The sequence below is a fragment of the Chaetura pelagica genome, unplaced genomic scaffold, assembly GCF_000747805.2.
Source record: "Chaetura pelagica isolate M959 unplaced genomic scaffold, ChaPel_1.0 scaffold512, whole genome shotgun sequence".
Lineage (NCBI taxonomy): Eukaryota > Metazoa > Chordata > Aves > Apodiformes > Apodidae > Chaetura > Chaetura pelagica.
In genome coordinates this window covers 1,011,673-1,035,109 of record NW_009952482.1, presented here as the reverse complement: position 1 = coordinate 1,035,109, position 23,437 = coordinate 1,011,673, and the positions used below count along the sequence as shown (strand labels likewise).

Sequence of the window (23,437 nt, the reverse complement as noted above, 5' to 3'; positions counted from 1 at the left end):
GCGGGAGCCGCGGGATTCAGTTGCTTCTGTTTAATATGTAACTCACGATATATTTGTGCCAAGCTGAGAATTCATCAGTGATTGGTGCAGTGGTGAGCCCTGGCTGGCTGGAGGCCACAGTTCAGATCAGGCTTCGTGTTTGCCTTGTCTTTGTGGCTCATACAGCAACAAAGTGTGGGATAAAACCTATCCCAAAGAGTCTGTAGTTTTATGACCAAAAAAATGAAGAGTTGGAAGGAGATAACATAACTGTCCAGAACTGGCACAATAAAACAGTAGCAGAACAGGAACACAGTATTCCAGGTGCAAATGTGGCATGTCATCCAGTAGCCTATCTTACATCTTTTGAAGTGTTTTTTTAGCATACATGCATCATGAGCTCAGCAGCAGCTACCATTACAGTGTTCAAGAGTTTGCAGTTTAGTCTTGAGTTTGGGGCCTCCAGGTTAAGGTTCTTGAAGGCTCGTTTTCTTTAACCTTTATCTGTTATAGTTCTGAGCACAGCATATATAGGATTCCTTATAAGATCCTGCTGCAGAGGCACAGAGCTCCTTTGACAGGAAGGCACAAGAAGGAACATGACTTGTTGCTTGTGGTTAGCCCTCTTTTGAGCTGGGATCAAAACTGAGGATGCCCCTCTGCTTAGGCATTTCCATTAAATTATCTCTGATCTAATGAATAAGTGATTATTATTCTGTTTTCCATTTATTGCCACAGAGGCAATAAAGCTTTCCCAATCATCCCTAAAATAAAACTAAACAAAAATATGTTAAAAATTATATACCCATACGTGGAGCTGTTGGAGCAAGTCCAGAGGAGGGCCACCAAGATGGATCAGAGGGCTGGAGCAACTCTCCTATGAAGACAGGCTGTGAGAGTTGAGGTTCTTCAGCCTGGAGGAGAGAAGGCTCCAGGGAGACCTCATAGCTGCCTTCCAGTATCTGAAGAGGGCCTAGAGGAAAGCTGGGGAGGGGCTTTTTACAAGAGCATGGAGTGAGAGGACAAGTGGTAATGGCTTTAAATTGGTAGAGGGGAGATTTAGGTTAGATATTAGGAGAAGATTCTTCATTGTGTGGGTGGTGAGACACTGGCATAGATTGCCCAGGGAAGCTGTAGCTGCCCCAGAATTTTGCCAGCTCATAAAGTGTTAAATATTCGGAGAACTAGTTTGGAAAATTGTTGGTCAAACAACTGCAACGTTCTTACACAGAGTAGTATCAGTTTCGAATAATTTACCCTACTTTATTTTTTCCTAAAACAATGGTTCTGTTTAAAGAAAAACTCAAAATGGTTGGGTGCTATTCATTCTATAACATTATTTTTTTAATATTTTTGTTTAATTTTTAAAATTATTTCATAGTGTTGTATCAGACTGCTATTTTATCATGTGATTTACTGATTTGTCATACAGTTCCACAGTGGTACAACTCATAATTTTGGACATACTATAAAAATTTAACATTTTGAGTTTAATAGAGGTCTGCATTTTCTGCATGTGATCTACATGAAGCACAACATTAGCATAATAGAGCTTGTGAACAGTTCTGGCTTGCCATCAAGTAGGAAACAGCCTGCAAAATTGCCACAACTGTTGTTTATTTATTAGCATGTACCCAAATCTGTGAAAGAGACCACAGTCACAGAAAGCAGGACAATGTTAATGTGGTTTCTTTTAATGAAATAAAAAGCTTTTTGTAATGAGTTTTGAAGATGATATGTGTTGATACTACACTAGCAATTAAATGCTGCAGAGATGTATTCCACAAAATATTTGTAGTGTAGTTATTTGAAACAAAATATGTGAGTTCCCTGGAAGTCATCTTTCTTCAATTTGTTTCACAAAGAATAAGCTCTGATTTCTCTTTTTTTTGTTGTTCATTCTTGAAATTATAACAATTGCCTCTTCAGAATAGCTCAGGCAAAATATGTTGTGGTGGGAAGGACTGAGGGACAGGCATTTCCTCTAAAATCCCTGTGGATCCTCCACAGCACTGGAGCTGTGGTTTGAACTTTCTGAAACCTTTCTTTTAACCTAAATATAAGAAAATACTTCTTTACTCTGAGGGTGGCAGAGCACTGGAACAAGCTGCCCAGAGAGGTTGTGGAGTCTCCATCCCTGGAGACATTTAAAACCTGCCTGGATGTGATCCTGTGTGATCTGCTCTAGGGGATCCTGCTCAAGCAGGGGGTTGGACTAGATGATCTTCAGAGGTCTCTTCCAACCCCTGCCATTCTGGGATTCGGTGTCAATGTCAGCTCTCCAGAATGCCCACATAAATCAGAGTGTCTGTAGTGAAATCAAATGAGTAAAAGATTTACGTAAACATGTCAGAGAGCAGAATGTGTCTCCGTGTCTTCAGTAAAAAACCTGAATGTGAAAGTTGTGATAAATTATTAAAAAATATTCTTGCTTCCTAACTGAAAATCAAAGAAAGGCAGAATTACAAATATAATTGTTTAAAGTTCCATTAACCCTATAGCAAATTACATATTTTATTTTCATTTCTACCTCATACGGCTTTTTTTTTTTTTAATAGGTATGTAAAGCACTCAATTGGCCACAGGATAGTTTTATATTAAATCTTTGTGATAATATGATGGTGAAGACAAAATGGGAGGTGGCAACAGTTCAGAAACCCTTTATTAGTATGCATGAATAAATGAATTCAGAATTCAGGACATTCTCTGGCACTGACTTTAAACCATTATTTTTATTATTGTGTTTCCTGCCTAGGAAGACTTAGATCACATTATCATTGAAAATGTAGAAAGCCAAGAATGATTAATGACATGAGGGAAAGGCTGTGGATATTGTCTACCTGGAGTTCTGTAAAGCCTTTGACACTGTCTTTCACTGCATTCTGATGAAAAAGAACGGCTGCTCATGGCTTGGACATGTGTAAAACACTGGGTAAAACACTGCCTGGATGGCCAGGCCCAGGGAGTGGTGGTGAATGGAGTTCAATCCAGCTGGTGGCCATTCACAAGGGGGGCTCCTCAGGGCTCAGTGGTGGCACCACTTCTTTTGAACATCTTTATCAACGACCTCAATGAGGAGATAGAGTGCACCGTCAGCAAATTTGCAGATGACACCAAGATGGGAGGGAGTGTTGATCTGCTTGAAGGGAGGCTCTACAGAGAGGCTTGGACAGACTATATCAATAGGCCAAGGTCAACTGTATGAAGTGCAACAAGGCCAAGTGCCGGGTCCTGGAGCAACCCCCTGCTCCCTGCTCTGTGCACACCTGGAGACGACAGCAAATCTCTGACCCTGTGTGTGGGCCAGCTCCTTGCACGCCAGGTGATGGACCCTGCTCTGGGGACAACCTCCCTGCCCTGAAACAGCTTCAAAAAACAATAGCAACAGAAAAAAAAAGAAAACAAAATTCAATTTCGTTTTCACTGAGCAGGACACAGAGCACATGCTGCCCCCACCAGCATGGAAGAGCAGGGCCCCCATGTGTCACAGGGGGTGAGGGAACAGGGGTGTGTGTGAAGGGTGTATGGGCAAAGGGTAGGGAATGGGCGGGAGTTTGGGTGTGCCGAGGGGTGTGCAGTCACAGGGGTGTGCAAGGGCTAAGGGGTGTGTGGCATTAGCTTGTGCACAGGGGCGTGTGAAGTCTCCGTGTGCACAAAGGAAGGGGTGTGCAAGGGGTTTGCATGCGCAAAGGAGTGTGTGATAGCAAAGCAGTGTGTAATGCGGTGTGTGAAGTCCTGGGTGTGCAAGGGATAATGGAGTTTGCAGCACCAGTGCTTGCAAATGGCATGTGTGAAGGCTGTGTGTGCACAAAGGTGTGCAAGAGCCAACAGCCACAGAGGTGCACACAAAGGCCCAGGATGTCCCGGGGTGTGCATGGGGCAGCTGCAGGTGCACAGGGGTGTGCACGTGGCCCTCTCCCACCTTCCTCTGGCAGTTGTTGGATGAAGGCTCATTGATCTCCTTCAGCTCCTCCCTCAGATGCAGCCACTACCACAATGTGGCCCAAGAGGGCCCTTCATTCATTAATATTTTTGGCTCTGGAATGCCACAAATGGCTTCCTTATAGACAATTTAAAAGTTCTGTTGTTACCTTTATGAATGCAGATCTCTCTTCTGCTGCAATCAATATGTCATCCACATATTATAGAAGCAGATGTCCTGGTTTTGTTCTTGAATAATCTTGTTTCCATATCTCAAGTTATTTTGCCAGTTGCTTTCCAAAAATCCTTGGGCTATTCTTAAATCCATGTGGTAGCCTTGTCCCTGTTATCTGCATCCTTTGCCCTGGTTGTGGATTCTCCCACTCAAAAGCAGTTTCCTACCTTCCTTGTCCAGGGGTGTGCAAAATAAAGCATTTTTCAAATCAAGCCCTGTAAACCACTGATGTTCTTCCCTTAAAGCTGTTAACAGAGTGTACAGATTTGCCACTACAAGGTGTATGTCCTTAACTAGTTGACTTACAGCTCTTAGATCCTGTACCAACCTATACTCACCGGAGGGTTTTCTGACTGGTTAGACTGGGGAATTGTACTTGGATTCACATTCTTCAAGAACTTTATATTTCACAACCTTATCAATTAATTTCTTAATTCCTTTCCTGGTTTCTAGTTTAATCTCAGACTGTTGGATCCTCTCTTATGAAGACAGGGAATGAGGAATGAATGAGGAAGTTGGGACTCTTCACCCTGAAGAAGACTCCCAGGGACGTTATAGCGACCATCCAGTACTGGGAAATGGCCTACAAAGAAGGCTGGGGAAGAACCGTCCACAAAGGCATGTAACAATAGGACAAGGGGTGATGGTTTCAAGGTAGAGAAGGGCAGATTTAGACTGGACATTAGGAAAAAGTTCTTTATCATAGAATCATAGAAACACTTAGGTTGGAAAAGACCTTTACAGTCATCTAGTCCTACTAATAACCCTACTCTACCAAGTCCAGCTATAAGCCATATTCCCAAGTGCCATATCTAGACAACTTTTAAACACATCCAGGGATGGTGACTCAACTACCTCCCTGGGCAGCCTGTTCCAATGTCTGACAACCCTTTCAGTGAAAAAGTTCTCCGTAATGTCTAGTCTAACCCTCCCCTGGTGCAGCTTGAGGCCATTTCCTCTTGTTCTATCACCAGTTGCTTGTGAGAAAAGACCAGTGCCTACCTCTTTACATCGTCCTTTCAGGTAGTTATAGAGGGTGATGAGATCTCTCCTCAGCCTTCTTTTCTGCAGACTAAACAGCCCCAGTTCCCTCAGCTGCTCCTCATAAGACTTGTTCTCAAGGCCTTTCACCAGCTTCGTTGCCCTTGGACTTGCTCCAGTATCTCAGCGTCCTTCTTGTATTGAGGTGCCCAAAACTGGACGCAGTACTCGAAGTGCAGAGTTCTTAGGCTTTGATTAAGTTTTGAGAGATCAGGCCATGAATTTTCTTAGGGCAGCTTCAAACTGCTGCTGTGTATGTGCCATCAGATCAAACCTTCAGAACCGGGTGGTGGGTGAGCTTGGCAGTAGCGCTGCTCACCTGTTTATGGCTGTTTATGCTGTTTATTTCCATGTGCCTCAGCCAGTGTGGGTTAAAACCTCTCCAGCTTGCTCTTGGGCACTGGGTAGGACACTCACACAACTGCCACCCACCCACTAGTCTGTGAAATCAAGGGTAATGACTTTATATCTCCATGTACTGCAAAGCTAAAGCTTCTCTCCTGTCCTGTGTCTTAGAACAGGAAGAAGATTTAAAATGCCTTAATGAGCTGCCAACTTTGCAATTGTCTGTATACAGAATGAACAGCAGCAAATTAAACATGCCACCTCCTCTATACTTCAAAAAATTGGGATACTGCATGCAAGCTGCCTCCTGCAAGTGGTTCCTGGAGAATTTTGACTTCCAAACTCTGCCTGGGAATAATTTGAGAGAGTGCTTGGAGTTGGGCCTAGACAAAGCATGTTTGTGGAACTGTTTGGTGCTCCTGCACACCATCCAGCTTGTTGGAGAATCACCATCTCTGCATGGAAGTAAAAAAAAGTTTATGAAGAAAAAAGAACTAAATGCTATTTTAAATCAAGTTTAGGGAGGTCCTTTAACTCAAATATATATTACTATTGGCATAAATAACACTGATTTTTTACAACAAATGGTATTCCTGATGATATTCAGCTTTGAGATATTTTAAATGAATTTAAAAATGAATTAATAAAACACTTTAAAAGTGGGATTAAAGTTAGCCTTAATCTGAGGACCTAAAAGGGTCACTATTCAAATGTTTCTCAAATCTGTCTAAGAATAATATTCTTCTCAGAGGTGGATTTGAAATGAAAATTGGTATAATGCATTACACAAATGTTAAGAAATTGAGAGATTTTCAGACAGTGTTAGCCTATTTCATTAAAAATAAAAAAAAATAAAAAATGAATGAACCTTCTAAAATATTCAGTCATGCTTTACTAAATCACTAAAGACTTGATATTCCCCAAAGAAAAAATCAACACTTAGTTTTCTTTCAGCAGTTCTATTATGTGCACTTCCTGAAGAGCTGAGGATTGGAAGGAGGAGGGTGAGACAGACAGGATGTCTAACTTTGTTGAAATCGAAGTTTAAAGTCAAGTATCTGAGAGGTTAATAACTGTCAAAATTAGAAATTCTTTTCCATCAAAAGTCTTGCAGTTGTAAGCTTTTATGTAAAAACACACACATGACAAAATAAATTATTACCACAACTTTGTTATTTACCTTTTCAATGATATATTGTAATGAATTTCAATACCTCCAGTACATGCAGGTGTATGACTGTCCTAAAAAATACAGCAATTAGGAAGTAAATATTAGAGGCAGTCATTGAAAGCATCTCTCCATTATCTTCATCTTTATGATCTTTAAAAATTGCAGTGGAGAATCCTTATTTAATGTAGAAAAATAACGTCTAATAGCTGGAAAATGTTTTAAGTTCCTTTCAATTGCAGGTTACAAGATAATAATCTTGTGGGAACATGCCTCAGCATTTCCATGTATTCAAGGCTGACAAAATAAAATGTCTCCTTTAATTTTTTTGGCAGTTGCAGAAGAGTGATTGAAACCTTTTGTTATACAACCTTCAAGATTAAGTGGTCACATCTGTTGAGCAGTTTTTGAAGGACATAATATAGGTTTGGGTAATTAGCTACAAGCTCTTTTTTTTCCATTAACTTTTAGGCAGAGTACTGTCTCCAAAGTTTATTATCAGACTTAAGAGTTGCAAGTGATGTTATGAAGTTAAAGTCACTTGATTATTGCAGATTTTTACAATCTTCAAATAATCCCAGTGCAGTTTCCTTGCTGTCTGAACTAATCAAGCAGATAATGGATTTCACATTTCACAGTAATGGAAAACTGTCAGGAACATTTTGAGGCATTAGTGACTGTGGGCATAATACACCCTTTAACTGTTTTCATCTGAAGGAGAAACGTGTAGCTTTTGCCCTGAGCAGCTGCATCTTTTGAATGAATGTTGAAATAATACCAGTCAATTTGCTGATGCGGTTTGTGTGAATGTCTATACATAATGGATTTGTTTTGGTGCTTCTGCAGAACCTATCTTTGAATTTATTCACAACAAAGAAGGTTTCAGTTTTGTTCCTCAGGTCTCATTATGCTAGAATTATTTTTGTGATCTGCTGTGATGTGAGCTATCTTGTGTCTGACAAGCCATTGCAAAGAAATGAGAAACAACTGCATCTACTACGGAAAGCCTTATGGCAGCTATTACAGTCAGTACTGATCTATGCTAATAATTTTCTTACTCATTCCATGAAATGCAAAATCTTTTCTTTTTATATTGTCTTTTGGATGGAATGCCACTACTAAAGTAATTGTCACAGTCATGATTCATGGTGGGCTATGATTCCACCAACAATCAATCAATATCAACGTATCAGGCTCCATCTCAGACCATGTTTATAGTGTTTCTTCTCTATTGTTTGTGTAGTGAGTAAATAATCTTTAGATATTATGCCTTCCATATGCAGTATTTCTCTTTCTATATCAAATAACTGCACATGCAAGAAATGTCTAGCTGCACTTTTTAGGTATACACGGTTTGCTCCACATTTATATTTCAAATATATCATTTGCACTGTAATTCTCAAGACTGTAACAATTCTAAGGCTTCTTAGATTTTAGGGGAACCGCGTAGGTGTGAATTGCTGCTGTTTGAAGTTAGAGAATTTGATTTCAATAAAATTGATCTTTCATTTTCTCAGTCTTCAGTAAGGGTAGTTCAACTGCAGAGAACCAGACAAGAAAGAGTCCGGAAAAATACTTGTTTCACTTTTCTGCCTCATGGTGACCAGTTTCTTCAGGCATCCAGAGATCACAGTCAGCATCTGATCCACAACTGAGGGAAGTTTCCTCTTGCTTTGAAACTCCCAGAGTCTTTTTCCCTAACATGAAAGAGACTTTGGTTTTCTCAAGTCCTTATTCTGTAATTTCCTCAGCACCTCCACAAACATCAGGAAAGCAACATGTCAAAGCTGAAGCCCACATACAGTTCTCAGAGCACGTGTTTTGTAACACAAACCAGTGCTAACAAAGAACAAGCATTTCCTGATTACATAACAATTGTAAACTTTCCAGACATTTCCAGTCCAGGGTGGTATCTCCTAGTTCATGGAGAAAGTTCTGCTCACACCTCTGCTCCTGGGAGTGGTGAGTAGTCTCCATCCCTTTTGATGGGGTTTGAAGGGACGTGAATGGACTCACAAAAAAGATTTTTTAAATTATTTTTTAAAATTATTATTATTCTCCCCTCCCTCCCCCAGTGCGTAAGGAGGAACCTTATTGTGTGGCCACCAGGCTATACTGTCTCTTGGAAAATGAAAACTCTTCTTTCATACCCCAATTTGTTCCTGGAGGTCAGTATATAATGTGAAGTTTCTTAAGTGCTAATTATAGATCATTCTTTTTGTTCTTTATTTCATTGCCAGTTGGTTACGTCATCTATTAATGATGAACATTCAACAGTTATAAAAATATAAAGGGATAATTTCTAAGAAGTTATTTGTGTGACTCAAAGACATGACAAAGTATTTTAAATACTTTATTAGTAATGAAAATATTCCTCAAAGCCCCGACTCCACTTAAAGCTTGCTTAGCTCCATCAATAAGGAAATGTTTTCTTACTGAGCAGACTGAAACCCTGTGCAGTAAGTCAACTTGTGAGGCCACACCTGGAGTATTGCGTCCAGTTTTGGGCACCTCCATTCAAGAGAGATACTGAGGTGCTGGAGCGAGTACAGAGGAGGGCAACGAAGCTGGTGAAGGGCTTAGAGAATAAATCTTATGACGAACATTTGAAGGAGATGGGAATGTTTAGTTTGAGCCAGAGGAGGCTGAGGGGAGACCTCATCAGTCTCTACAACTACCTGAAAGGTCATTGTAGAGAGGTTGGTGCTGGTCTCTTCTCACAGGTAATTAGCGACAGAACAAGAGGGAATGGCTTCAAGCTGCAACAAGGGAGGTTTAGACTGGACATTAGGAAAAAAATTTTCCCAGAAAGAGTAGTCAAACACTGGAACAGGCTGCCCAGGGAGGTGGCTGAGTCACCATCCCTAGATGTGTCTAAGGGTCCTTTGGATATGGTGTTGGTGGATATGATTTAGGGGAGAACTTTGCAGAGTAGGGATGATGGTTGGACTCAGTGATCCCCAGGGTCTTTTCCAACCTGAATGGTTCTATGATTCTATAAGTAATAAGTTAAAATTATGTCACCAGAAATGGTAGTATCATCTTAAATACTGCCTTATGTTCTTGTGAAGTAGAAGAAATAAAATAGAAGATTCAAGAACAGCCTTGAAAAGAACTTTAAGAAATAAAAGTATGTAGAATTGTAAAAAAGTTAGACAAATAATACTTTAGAAACCTTGATATATAAAATACAGTAGTTCTACACTCAAAGCATCGGTTTGAGTTAGAGTAACTCCTTAAGAAGTTTCTTCTGCATCTTGCACACGTCAGTTTTTCTGTTTGCATTGCTCCATTAAGTTCAAGGCACAGTTATTATGGTTTTGGTTTTTTTTATAAAGAAAATGATACACAAATACACTACTAGTAAGGCAAATATTAAAAAATAGGATTAAATCCAGTATACTCAAATATCCATTTTCAGATATCTTCTGGACATAGACCAGAAATTAGGATAACATTATCCACTCCAATTTCTCCAGTTTTGCCCTTCCCACGTTCTGATTCAAAAGTGACCTGTCATAAGAAAAGAGATGTATTAGCAGTGGAAATGTAGTTTATCGAACCATTCAGCAGCTCTTAATGTTAAATAGTTATAATGCTCTATCTGAGGAATGTTTTATCACAACACAGACATTAATTAAATTCTTTCAGTTTTTAGAGTTTCTGTGTATTATTTTAACTAGATTGATAATCCTCTGCAGAGACTTAAAATACCAAGTAGTCTCCTCTAATAAGATAACTTATTTTAATTGTACAAAGAAAATGCAAACTAAGTGAAATCCTATTATAATAAAGTAGTTTTATCACAGTATGTGATGCTTGTGCTCTCCTTTTCTTGAAGATGTTACTATTGTTCATTTTTTATGAACAATTTGGATCATTATGTATTTGGATCTTTAGATTTTGGGTGCATATAGTATATATATATTTACTTTTTTATATATATGATACATATATATATAATCATAGAATGAATCATAGAATGGTTGAAGTTGGAAGGGACCTGGAAGATCATCAGGTTCCAACCTCCCTGCTATGAGCAGGGACACCTCCCACTAGACCAGGCTGCACAAGCCTCATCCAACCTGGCCATAATAGTACATATACTATCTAGAGAAAGTAGGCTCATTTTTATGAAGAGGATGCCAGAGTTTTTATTTTATAGTCTGATTCTCATTTATGTAAAGGCTTTTCTACATCATCCTATCAGGGCAAAGAACCTTGACAAGGGCTTGCATTTCATTTACGCTTAGAGTATTCAGTTACACGGTACAAGTCTTTATACAGCATTGGAAACATTCAGTCACATAAATAAAAACCAGGCCCTAGAAATTCAAGGAGAAACTTGCTGACATCCTGGTAAAGGCAGTTTTCAGCCATACATCAGTGCACAGCATTCCCCGTTGGCTAGTATGTCTTGCTCCTAAGGTAACTGACCATCCTCGATTATTAATGATGTCTCCTTTTGCTCCAGTGGTCTGGTTTGGTATGGTTTGAGAGCACCCTCTTCTATGAAAAGGAAAATTTTTGTTTTTCCAAGCATGTATGTATGCTTCTGTGACATGAGATATTAAGGAGAGATTTTGATTGCTTGTGTTATTTTATGATCTGATGCACTTTTTTAACAAAATGATAGCATTACTGGCATCAGTGTCTTAATCAACTGGGGTAATTCAGTTTTGAAATTACAACCAGACAATATCTTGTCTGCCTCCTAAAATGAGTGTTCCTGTTTTCTATTTCAGATAAGCCTTTCAGTTGCCAGTAAGCAATGCCTATAAACGGTGGAACACTTGAAGATTAGGAAATTAAGCTGTTGTGCAGGTAATGGTAGTTGGCTTATACACTGTGTTACACTTACACTGTTAGTGGTTTCAGCCCCCTGAAATATTTCTATTTTTCCAGTTCTCCACCTTTCATCATTTCCTTTGTTCTGCTCCCAGACAGGAGCAGTTCTTTTGTTTGCCAGGAACACTCGAAGTTTCCCCACTTTCTCGCCAGCAAGCCGGTAACTGAAAATCAAGCAGTAGCTGCTCTTTGGTTTGAGCTCAGTGAGGAGAAGTTTTAGACGCCCCATATCCTTCTTGTGCCCCACAAAAGCTGGAACTGCCATGTAGTACCCATCGCCTTGTAACAACAAAAAATGGAAAATGCATCTTTAATGGATATGTTATTTATTAGCAAATTGAATACATATTTGCTAAGAAAATATGTGGAAGCTGTGTTACTTGAATAATTTAAAATCAGACTGGAGAAAAGCAGCAGGGAGTGTGCTTTGGAAGGAATAATCTTGCACTGTTGGAAGTCGGATCAGTTTACAGAGGAGATGAGTCTATATTTCACTGGCAATTAGAGTAATTCTTGCACTATCTTTCAAAGGCAAAACCATCTCAGTTTTTCAAATGCAACAGCCTGAAACATACTGCTGTGCCCCTGTGGTCAGACCATTTCCAGTACTTGAACTAGCTCAATACTCTCTCTGCTGTCCTCAGCAGTGATGATAAATTCATAAAGAAGCTGATAGCTTATCCCCCAAATCCCAGAAGACCAATAAAAGGACAGAGACACACAAAGTGATACATCTGGGCCCATAAATAAAGCCATTATCATCAGATGTAAGTTTGGAGAGACAGGCTGAGGTCAGGATAAGGTCTTCCTGGAAGTGACAGCACAGAGAAGGGACTTAGAGAAAAAGAAATATAGAGAGCAGGAGAGGAAGGATTAGTGAAGAAAGACTGGGATGGAAAACTATGAGGGAAGAGGGAGAAAGTATGTGTTTAGGAACTGGAGCGAGTGGCCTCCAGGATTCACTGGTCATGCTACAGCAGCAGCTTCTGCAACACTTCCTCTGTCACAAGGGAAGAGAAACCCTTGAAACATGTTTCTTTGGCCACAGCTTATTGTGACCATCAGCGCAGCAGTGACACGTTGCACTCATGGAGCTCTGTCTCAGGTTTTATCAGGCCTGTAGTTGGTACCAGGTCACGTATGGGTTGTTCTTGACTAGCCCCCTGCCTTTGGCTCACTCTGAGGAATGCCATCACTAGTTTGTCTTGCAGAGATTATGATTTCTGAGCAGTTAGCACAGTGATGCCAAAGCCACATGAGCGACTAGATTGCCACATCCATCTATACAACAGATGTGTGGTTAAATGCCCTATCAGCCTTGGAGACAGTCAACAGGTAACTAGTAGTGTTTCCCTTGCCTTGTACTTTGCAATTCTGAACAGTTATAGTCTATTAATTTTTCTCATCTTTTGATTCATTTGTGTTGAAACATGTTGCTGATTACCAGCTGCCATTGGGTATTTCAAAGAAACAATTTCCACTCAAAGCATTCTCTGCCTCCTTTTTTCTTGCTAATTCGTGATTCTGTTTTCCTCTCCATCCCCCTTTTTTGGAAGGAATGAGTGATCAAATAAAAGCATAGCTAGAGGACAGATATTCAAATACCTCTATCTCGATCAGCAGGATTCCAGTCAAAGTCATCATCAGCTTCTTGTTTCCAGTCACAGACCCCTCGGCTGAAGCTGCAATCAACTGAAAAAAAAAACAACTGACAATGGAGGTTTGGAGAAAAGAGGAGCATTGTATTGTAAGCACTGATAAAAATAATTTGTTCTTTATTTAACCAGTTAGGAATGTATAGGTCATTCTAAAATTATCTACAATCTGAGTTCAGATAGTGTTGACCTAGATTAAATTGCAAGAAAGAAGAACATCAGAATTTATGTAGTAATTTTTTCTTCAACTCACAAAAAAAATCTGTTGTCTCTTTTTACTGTCAATCTCCTGCCTGTACATGAGTTTATAATTTGTGACTTCTGTATACTGAGTGCCTCCTGATAGCCAGGTATACTTGGAGGTGTTAGTTTTGAACTCTAGCATAATAAATAGTTTGGGATTTCCCAACTTTAGAGCTTTTCTCTCTCCATTCATCACACTGCTGTAGTTGTAACCAGCTGAGATGCTCAAACTCCAGTGCTTTTTTTGAGAGAAGCTGGCCTCCCATCAGAGAATCCTGACTGATTTTACAGTAATTTTTTTATGTGAGAAAGAACAGGTAGTATCATCTTACCCTGATATCTACAGGACTTAATAATGAATTGGAAAATAACAGAAAATAATAGGCATAATATTTAAGATTTAGGGTAAATATTTATTCAGGTTTTTCTCAGGGGAAACTCCTATTGACTTCTGACAGAGGACCAGGAGAAAAAAAAAAAAGAGAAGAGGGTTGAAGAATGTTGGCATATGGTTGCATGCTATGCAACACTCTAACATGGTTTTATTTTATAGATAACCAAAATTACTATTTTTTTACGACTCTGAAATAAATCAAGTGAAATTCAATTGCAAGTCAAGTTTCAATGTGGGGGAACATTGCATACCTGACTTAAAAAAAAGTTAAAGTATGTTTTGAAAAGGATGCAAGAAAAGCTTATATTGGAAGTGGCAGAATGGTTTGGCCAGATGCTGTCTCTAGTGTGCATAAACCTTTAGTTTATGTTAAAGGCTTTTACACTGGCTTTTGTTTAGCTAATAGACCTTGTAATGAAAAGACACAATACAAAGGAAAATAAATGCCATAGGATAAAAGTAATCTACCTTCTTGGTCTGGTCTCGACACTGGAACTTTCCTCTGTGCCTGGTGAGGCCTGAAGACAGCTGCTTCTTTCACCTTGGAAACTAGAGAAAAACAACTTGTCAAGTGCCAAGTCATCACGGGAACAGAAAACAGAACTTTATTCCTTTATACCAGTTACCATAATTTCTTTAAATAACCCCATGTATGTGTTTCCCACACCACCACCAAACTCACACTCCTAACCTCAGTCAGATACTAACTCTGAATTTTAAAACTTTGTTTAAATTACTGTTTTTCCTCAGCACTGGGCCTTCTAAGCTGTAGGCAATGGAGCTGCAAGATTCACAGGGTCATAAAAGATTGAACATAATCTTTCTTTGGTGTGGTGATCTGCTTTCTTGCTACGAAACTTCAACTAATGATCAAAGTACTGAACTCTATCAGACAGCAAAAATAATGGACTCAGTGGCTTGGAAGCACTTTGCCAACAGCAGCCTCAAAAGAGTCAGAAACTCTTTAAAAGCTATCGATGTTGAGGTATCACAGGTCCACAGCACTGTGTTCAGGTTAAGTGACAGCTGGTGCTGCTGTAACAGAAGTGTCTCATGTCAAACTGGAAAAATTGCTATAGCAGCATAGTAAAGGAGTGTTAAGTTCATTCTCTAAGATGCTGGCCTCTAATATGTTGAGGTAGGTACTCAAGATGCACTGGTTTTCATCAGGAGCTTCAGAGATCAAGTCAAAACCTTTCCTCTCTGATGAACTACAAAGGTATAGAAGATTGCAAACTCTTCATTACTGTAAGTAATGCACTAAAATACTCTTAAGTATTTTTAGAGTTCCATGATTAAGATTCTTTTGTACTGTTTCAAGTGATTTATAGACAATTTACCCACTGAAAAAACACCTGATAGCCTCGACTTCCTTGTGCAAAGCCCGTGTAAGAAACTTACCACACATGAGATAAGGGCAAGACCTGCTCACACTGGCAGATGATTCTATCCTTTGCAAATATGTATGCAGATGATAACTATGATGTATATATACACACACACCCCCTATGAAAACAGAAGGAGCTTATATGTGCCACTTTACAGGACAAGTGAGAGCAGATCTTTTGGATTACTCCTTACAGAAGGTGTTGGTGAAAAACCTGACAGAATGAAGTTCACTTTTCAGCCACATCACGTGGGCAGCAGTGCTAAGAAAAGCTCAGACTTCCTCAATAGTGCCAGATGATAGGGGCTATGGAAATTGCTTTTCCCTTCTCAGCATTGTATCACTCATGCTGTTGGAAAGTAGCAAATGCCAAATATTTTTTTTAAATTACTTTCACATGCACACAAAATTTTTTCAGAGGGGAGTTGTTCCTCTTAGTTCCACTGAGCTAGGGCTTTCCATCCAAATACTGGATGCACATACTCAATTTTAAGAATATACTTACAATCCACTGCAATCCAGAGCCTCCTAGCACCATAAAGACTAGGCCATATACTTATCGTTTCTTCTCCTTCAAAACTGTCAAAAATTGCTCTGCATATACACCAGAGAAAACACACACCACCGAAGAGGCTCTGGAGACACTTCCAGAAGTGCTGAATTGAGCAGAGAAAGGAGACTCCTGCAATCTTACAAGCTTTCTGATGAATTGCCAGGAGTGTGTCCTCTCTTGTTGTCCTTTCAGCCTTCCCCTCACCAGACCATTGCTTACACCTGGATTAATTCATCTTTCTCCAAATTAATATATGCCTAGATATACACATTTAGGGACAGGCACATAGAGATTAGGTGTAAAGTTTCCTGTCCAGCCATAAAGTTGGCCTCATACTTGGTGAAAGAGGCTCAGGCTGTGAAAACCCTTGCCAAAATGAAGAGAGCTATTAAAATATGATCAGTTCTGGAGAGATTGGAGTGATTTAACAGAAGACAACAGATGCCAGAATGATTTACCGAGTTATTGAATTACACTTGAATTCACTTGAGGGATATACATGCAGGTGTAGCTGTGTGCTGCAGATGCTACAAGTGAAGAACTGACAGGCACATAAAAAGAGCCAAATTTTCTATCCAAATCTATTTTTGTTTTCTGTGTCAGGCATTACGCTCAGGTTCAACCCTCACTGGAAGATATCACCAGTGTGTTATGAGAAGCTGTGAGTTTCAGCTTACAGAAAGATTTCCAAGAAACCTTACTTCTTGTAACATGCCTGCATTTTAGATTGAACCATCACTGGACATAGGCAGGATCCAAGATTTACCTCTGAAGTACTAGGCAGGAGTCAGGATTACTCTTCTCAGTTCTTCTGTCAAGTGGTGCTTGCAGAAAGGTAGTCCTTGTCTCATGTTCCCTGAGAACATACTCTCACCATCAAAAGCTCACATACATCCCACTTTAATCCCAGCAGAGTCTACCCTTCCTCCTGTACTGCTGGTGCCCACCCATCAACTTACCTGCAGCACTAGCTACTAAATGATCTCTACATATAAAACCCTTCGCATCATGGTGCCCCACTTTCTTAACCATTGATGTAATCACGATACTCTTATTAAGTAAGATGGCTTGATCTTATGAGCAGGAATTAGTGGCAGAGAGAAGTAATGCCCAGCTCTTCAGAGGTACCTATGTAACTACCTACCACCAATTTCCATAGGAGTTGTGTCTATGAATGCCATAGTAAATTAGTGACATTCTGGTCCTGAGAACAGCCACCTTGTTACTGACACAGGTTCTTGCATCTGCAAGAAATGGTGTTGCTGGCTGCGACATGTATCTGAGTATTGCCTCTGGTTTGACAGTGAAACCCTTTAAGCCATACTAGATGCACTTTCTCAATTATATATCAGGAACTGCAGCAAGGAAAGAGACTTTGTGCAAAACAGAACATCTCCAACCAGCTCTGTCAGCCTGAAAGTAGTTCCATAAAAAATAACAGGACTCACATAACTCTGAAACTACAGAGGATGTCTGCAATCATGGAAACACTTCTTAGCAATTACCTCAGAAAATGGGAAAGTAGTGCTGAAAGAGGCATTGAGACATTGTTCTAGTATCAAAGTGCCTAAAGAGAGTGCCATGAAGGGGACTTAGAAATAAATGTATACATGAAACTGGAATTCCACTTTAAAAACTTCCGGAAGAGAGAAGCTGGCCTCCCATCAGAGAATCCTGACTGATTTTACAGTAATTTTTTTATGTGAGAAAGAACAGGTAGTATCATCTTACCCTGATATCTACAGGACTTAATAATGAATTGGAAAATAACAGAAAATAATAGGCATAATATTTAAGATTTAGGGTAAATATTTATTCAGGTTTTTCTCAGGGGAAACTCCTATTGACTTCTGACAGAGGACCAGGAGAAAAAAAAAAAAGAGAAGAGGGTTGAAGAATGTTGGCATATGGTTGCATGCTATGCAACACTCTAACATGGTTTTATTTTATAGATAACCAAAATTACTATTTTTTTACGACTCTGAAATAAATCAAGTGAAATTCAATTGCAAGTCAAGTTTCAATGTGGGGGAACATTGCATACCTGACTTAAAAAAAAGTTAAAGTATGTTTTGAAAAGGATGCAAGAAAAGCTTATATTGGAAGTGGCAGAATGGTTTGGCCAGATGCTGTCTCTAGTGTGCATAAACCTTTAGTTTATGTTAAAGGCTTTTACACTGGCTTTTGTTTAGCTAATAGACCTTGTAATGAAAAGACACAATACAAAGGAAAATAAATGCCATAGGATAAAAGTAATCTACCTTCTTGGTCTGGTCTCGACACTGGAACTTTCCTCTGTGCCTGGTGAGGCCTGAAGACAGCTGCTTCTTTCACCTTGGAAACTAGAGAAAAACAACTTGTCAAGTGCCAAGTCATCACGGGAACAGAAAACAGAACTTTATTCCTTTATACCAGTTACCATAATTTCTTTAAATAACCCCATGTATGTGTTTCCCACACCACCACCAAACTCACACTCCTAACCTCAGTCAGATACTAACTCTGAATTTTAAAACTTTGTTTAAATTACTGTTTTTCCTCAGCACTGGGCCTTCTAAGCTGTAGGCAATGGAGCTGCAAGATTCACAGGGTCATAAAAGATTGAACATAATCTTTCTTTGGTGTGGTGATCTGCTTTCTTGCTACGAAACTTCAACTAATGATCAAAGTACTGAACTCTATCAGACAGCAAAAATAATGGACTCAGTGGCTTTGAAGCACTTTGCCAACAGCAGCCTCAAAAATGGGTAATGTCAGAAACTCTTTAAAAGCTATCGATGTTGAGGTATCACAGGTCCACAGCACTGTGTTCAGGTTAAGTGACAGCTGGTGCTGCTGTAACAGAAGTGTCTCATGTCAAACTGGAAAAATTGCTATAGCAGCATAGTAAAGGAGTGTTAAGTTCATTCTCTAAGATGCCGGCCTCTAATATGTTGAGGTAGGTACTCAAGATGCACTGGTTTTCATCAGGAGCTTCAGAGATCAAGTCAAAACCTTTCCTCTCTGATGAACTACAAAGGTATAGAAGATTGCAAACTCTTCATTACTGTAAGTAATGCACTAAAATACTCTTAAGTATTTTTAGAGTTCCATGATTAAGATTCTTTTGTACTGTTTCAAGTGATTTATAGACAATTTACCCACTGAAAAAACACCTGATAGCCTCGACTTCCTTGTGCAAAGCCCGTGTAAGAAACTTACCACACATGAGATAAGGGCAAGACCTGCTCACACTGGCAGATGATTCTATCCTTTGCAAATATGTATGCAGATGATAACTATGATGTATATATACACACACACCCCCTATGAAAACAGAAGGAGCTTATATGTGCCACTTTACAGGACAAGTGAGAGCAGATCTTTTGGATTACTCCTTACAGAAGGTGTTGGTGAAAAACCTGACAGAATGAAGTTCACTTTTCAGCCACATCACGTGGGCAGCAGTGCTAAGAAAAGCTCAGACTTCCTCAATAGTGCCAGATGATAGGGGCTATGGAAATTGCTTTTCCCTTCTCAGCATTGTATCACTCATGCTGTTGGAAAGTAGCAAATGCCAAATATTTTTTTTAAAATTACTTTCACATGCACACAAATTTTTTCAGAGGGGAGTTTGTTCCTCTGAGTTCCACTGAGCTAGGGCTTTCCATCCAAATACTGGATGCACATACTCAATTTTAAGAATATACTTACAATCCACTGCAATCCAGAGCCTCCTAGCACCATAAAGACTAGGCCATATACTTATCGTTTCTTCTCCTTCAAAACTGTCAAAAATTGCTCTGCATATACACCAGAGAAAACACACACCACCGAAGAGGCTCTGGAGACACTTCCAGAAGTGCTGAATTGAGCAGAGAAAGGAGACTCCTGCAATCTTACAAGCTTTCTGATGAATTGCCAGGAGTGTGTCCTCTCTTCTTGTCCTTTCAGCCTTCCCCTCACCAGACCATTGCTTACACCTGGATTAATTCATCTTTCTCCAAATTAATATATGCCTAGATATACACATTTAGGGACAGGCACATAGAGATTAGGTGTAAAGTTTCCTGTCCAGCCATAAAGTTGGCCTCATACTTGGTGAAAGAGGCTCAGGCTGTGAAAACCCTTGCCAAAATGAAGAGAGCTATTAAAATATGATCAGTTCTGGAGAGATTGGAGTGATTTAACAGAAGACAACAGATGCCAGAATGATTTACCGAGTTATTGAATTACACTTGAATTCACTTGAGGGATATACATGCAGGTGTAGCTGTGTGCTGCAGATGCTACAAGTGAAGAACTGACAGGCACATAAAAAGAGCCAAATTTTCTATCCAAATCTATTTTTGTTTTCTGTGTCAGGCATTACGCTCAGGTTCAACCCTCACTGGAAGATATCACCAGTGTGTTATGAGAAGCTGTGAGTTTCAGCTTACAGAAAGATTTCCAAGAAACCTTACTTCTTGTAACATGCCTGCATTTTAGATTGAACCATCACTGGACATAGGCAGGATCCAAGATTTACCTCTGAAGTACTAGGCAGGAGTCAGGATTACTCTTCTCAGTTCTTCTGTCAAGTGGTGCTTGCAGAAAGGTAGTCCTTGTCTCATGTTCCCTGAGAACATACTCTCACCATCAAAAGCTCACATACATCCCACTTTAATCCCAGCAGAGTCTACCCTTCCTCCTGTACTGCTGGTGCCCACCCATCAACTTACCTGCAGCACTAGCTACTAAATGATCTCTACATATAAAACCCTTCGCATCATGGTGCCCCACTTTCTTAACCATTGATGTAATCACGATACTCTTATTAAGTAAGATGGCTTGATCTTATGAGCAGGAATTAGTGGCAGAGAGAAGTAATGCCCAGCTCTTCAGAGGTACCTATGTAACTACCTACCACCAATTTCCATAGGAGTTGTGTCTATGAATGCCATAGTAAATTAGTGACATTCTGGTCCTGAGAACAGCCACCTTGTTACTGACACAGGTTCTTGCATCTGCAAGAAATGGTGTTGCTGGCTGTGACATGTATCTGAGTATTGCCTCTGGTTTGACAGTGAAACCCTTTAAGCCATGCTAGATGCACTTTCTCAATTATGTATCAGGAACTGCAGCAAGGAAAGAGACTTTGTGCAAAACAGAACATCTCCAACCAGCTCTGTCAGCCTGAAAGTAGTTCCATAAAAAATAACAGGACTCACATAACTCTGAAACTACAGAGGATGTCTGCAATCATGGAAACACTTCTTAGCAATTACCTCAGAAAATGGGAAAGTAGTGCTGAAAGAGGCATTGAGACATTGTTCTAGTATCAAAGTGCCTAAAGAGAGTGCCATGAAGGGGACTTAGAAATAAATGTATACATGAAACTGGAATTCCACTTAAAAAACTTCCAGAGAGCACTGTGCATAATGAAATAGATGAAGTTTGAGAGCTACCTCCTCCCCTTCAGGCAACCTTTAGATAGCTAAGTAAAGAAAGATAACAGACTTCCATTAAAAGATAGAGCAAAAGAGCTAGTTAGGTTCAAGCATATCCTTTTGTACACTGCACAGCAGTGTTCTCCTAGAAGTGCAGGCAGATATCAGTTCACTCTGCCTGTGAAACAGGTTTGTTAGCACTCATCTGCCAACTGGGGCAACTCTGACTACATGACTTCTTGTTTGGAGCTGACTTGTACCTGGCTTGCTTGGAGCACAACTGGAGTGATCTCAGGTCTGCCTGAGAAGTAGAGCCATGGAACAGTTTGGGTTGGAAGGGAAGTTTAAAGGTCATCTAAATCAACCCTCCTGCAATGAGCAGGGACATCTTCAACTAGATGAGGTTGCTCAGAGCACCATCCACCCTGACCCTGAATACTTCCAGGACACGTAGTACCACGTAGATAGAACCTCAAGTCAGTCTGCAGGTCAAATAAGGGCCAGTGAGATCAGGAAAGCAACAGGAAGCTTCAGGAGCACATATGGAAAAGCAGTGCTTTGACTAAAATGCAATGTTAAAAAGTTCAAAGTGAAAAAAAAGAAGAAGCTGAAATTCCAAACCAAACAAGTAGAAGCTCAGTTAGATAGGTGTGTGGGGCACTGTTTTATGGGCACCCCTTAGAAACAGTACAAAAGCACCGGTAAGCAACTGGTAAGTGACTCTCTGGTGCTATAGGAGCTTACTGAAAACACTGATAGATTTTCCTTTATTTGCACATGGTTTCACCTCTCTGTTTTCCCAACTGCTGTATATTAAATTACTTCAAGTGTATTAGGAAATTACATTTTTGTCTGAAAAAAAAAAGGCTTGGTTTATAGCTTGGAAGTAATTTTCTATTTGTCTGCAGTAAAGCATGTGTTATCCTTAAATCTTTAATTCTTTCCTTTTTCCTGTTAGTGGGACTTGATCATCTATGGCATCACGTTGAGCTCTTGCTAAGGATGCTATACTGGAAGAATATATATATATAGCAGGGTATAAGCACTCGTGTATTTAAGTGTGCTAGTTGTGGGCAATGGGGTATATTTTTATTTCTTGTTACAGCTGTTTGATTATTCTCCTCCCTGGAAAATGCTTATACTTGGTTTTGCCTACGTAGTTTAGTCAGTTTAAATGTAAAAATAACATACAAGATTTGGGATAAGTAACTCACTGTTGGTAATTCTAACACGTAGAATTCTAAAGTGCCTGAACACTGCAGCATGTGGGAACTCTCAAAAATGGTACTTACTGTCTTTCTAACACTGCTCTCTGATGTTCAAAGCCCATTAAAAAAACCCAGAAAACCAGAGAAGGAACTGTAAAAAATCAAGCAAGTAAAATTAAGATTGGCTTCCTCTGTATATATGGTATATCAGTATGTCACCCTCAAAGGAAAATGCCACATCTCTGCTACAATATCCTCCTCTGAAGGAATTACATTTGCCAGATGTCTGACATCTTTTGAGCCTTTTATCTATAGCTGTGGTCTGAGCATTATTTGCTCACACAGTGGTCTAATTATTGGAAAAGGGTAAGATCAAGAAAAAAACATCCTGATTAACTGAGTGGTTTTGTTCAGAAGTAAGATCCTAGAACCCATAAGGGAAACAGCCCACTTTTAGTATTCTCTAATAAACTAGAAAACCAAAACCTCTTTATCATTCTTGGTGCTATCAAAGGAAGGGGCTCTGTAATTAACATAGCTGGCTACATGATACTACGAGAGTGTTTTAAGCACAATGTAAGTTTCATAAACTTATACAGTGCATTGCTTATATAAAGAAGCTCTTTGGACACCTCTCTGTGTCTTCTTCTATGTACAGAAGTGACATGTCACAGAATAAGGAGCTTTCCAAGACTTTGGTTTACTCTCATTTTATATATACAACTGCAACTCAATAGGACAGAGTCCTATTTATTAAAACTGACACTTCACAGCAGGACAGGTTCACCCTTCACACTGAACAAGGAAAGGATCCCATGGAAAACAGTAATTTAAAGTTATTACAGGCTGCATATAAATACAAGGAGAAAAAATTAATTTTTAATGTATGACCTTAATTTTGACATTTCTTAAATGCTGGGAGCTTCACTTTGCTATCTTAAACTATTGCGGTTTTAAGAAAATATTTTTTTCCTGAAGTTTTTATGAAGGTTCTGTATTTTGATAGTTGGCCTATTTTAGTAATTTCAGTCTCCATATAATAATTCCTTTTT

The 23,437-nt window shown here is 39.5% G+C and overlaps 1 protein-coding gene across 1 annotated transcript in view; it reads right to left on the bottom strand.

Moving 5' to 3' along the window:
• Window positions 1-10,014: 10,014 nt before the first annotated feature.
• The window catches only part of EGFL6 (EGF-like-domain, multiple 6), a 38,583-nt gene continuing 25,160 nt past the window's right edge, over window positions 10,015-23,437 (bottom strand). The window contains exons 9-12 of the mRNA XM_010008804.1: window positions 18,031-18,111; window positions 13,143-13,229; window positions 11,551-11,816; window positions 10,015-10,202 (exon numbers count right to left, since the gene is read on the bottom strand). Of these exons, the coding sequence (XP_010007106.1) occupies window positions 10,107-10,202; window positions 11,551-11,816; window positions 13,143-13,229; window positions 18,031-18,111 (530 nt within the window). The 3' untranslated portion in view covers window positions 10,015-10,106. The remainder of the gene's footprint in view (window positions 10,203-11,550; window positions 11,817-13,142; window positions 13,230-18,030; window positions 18,112-23,437) is intronic.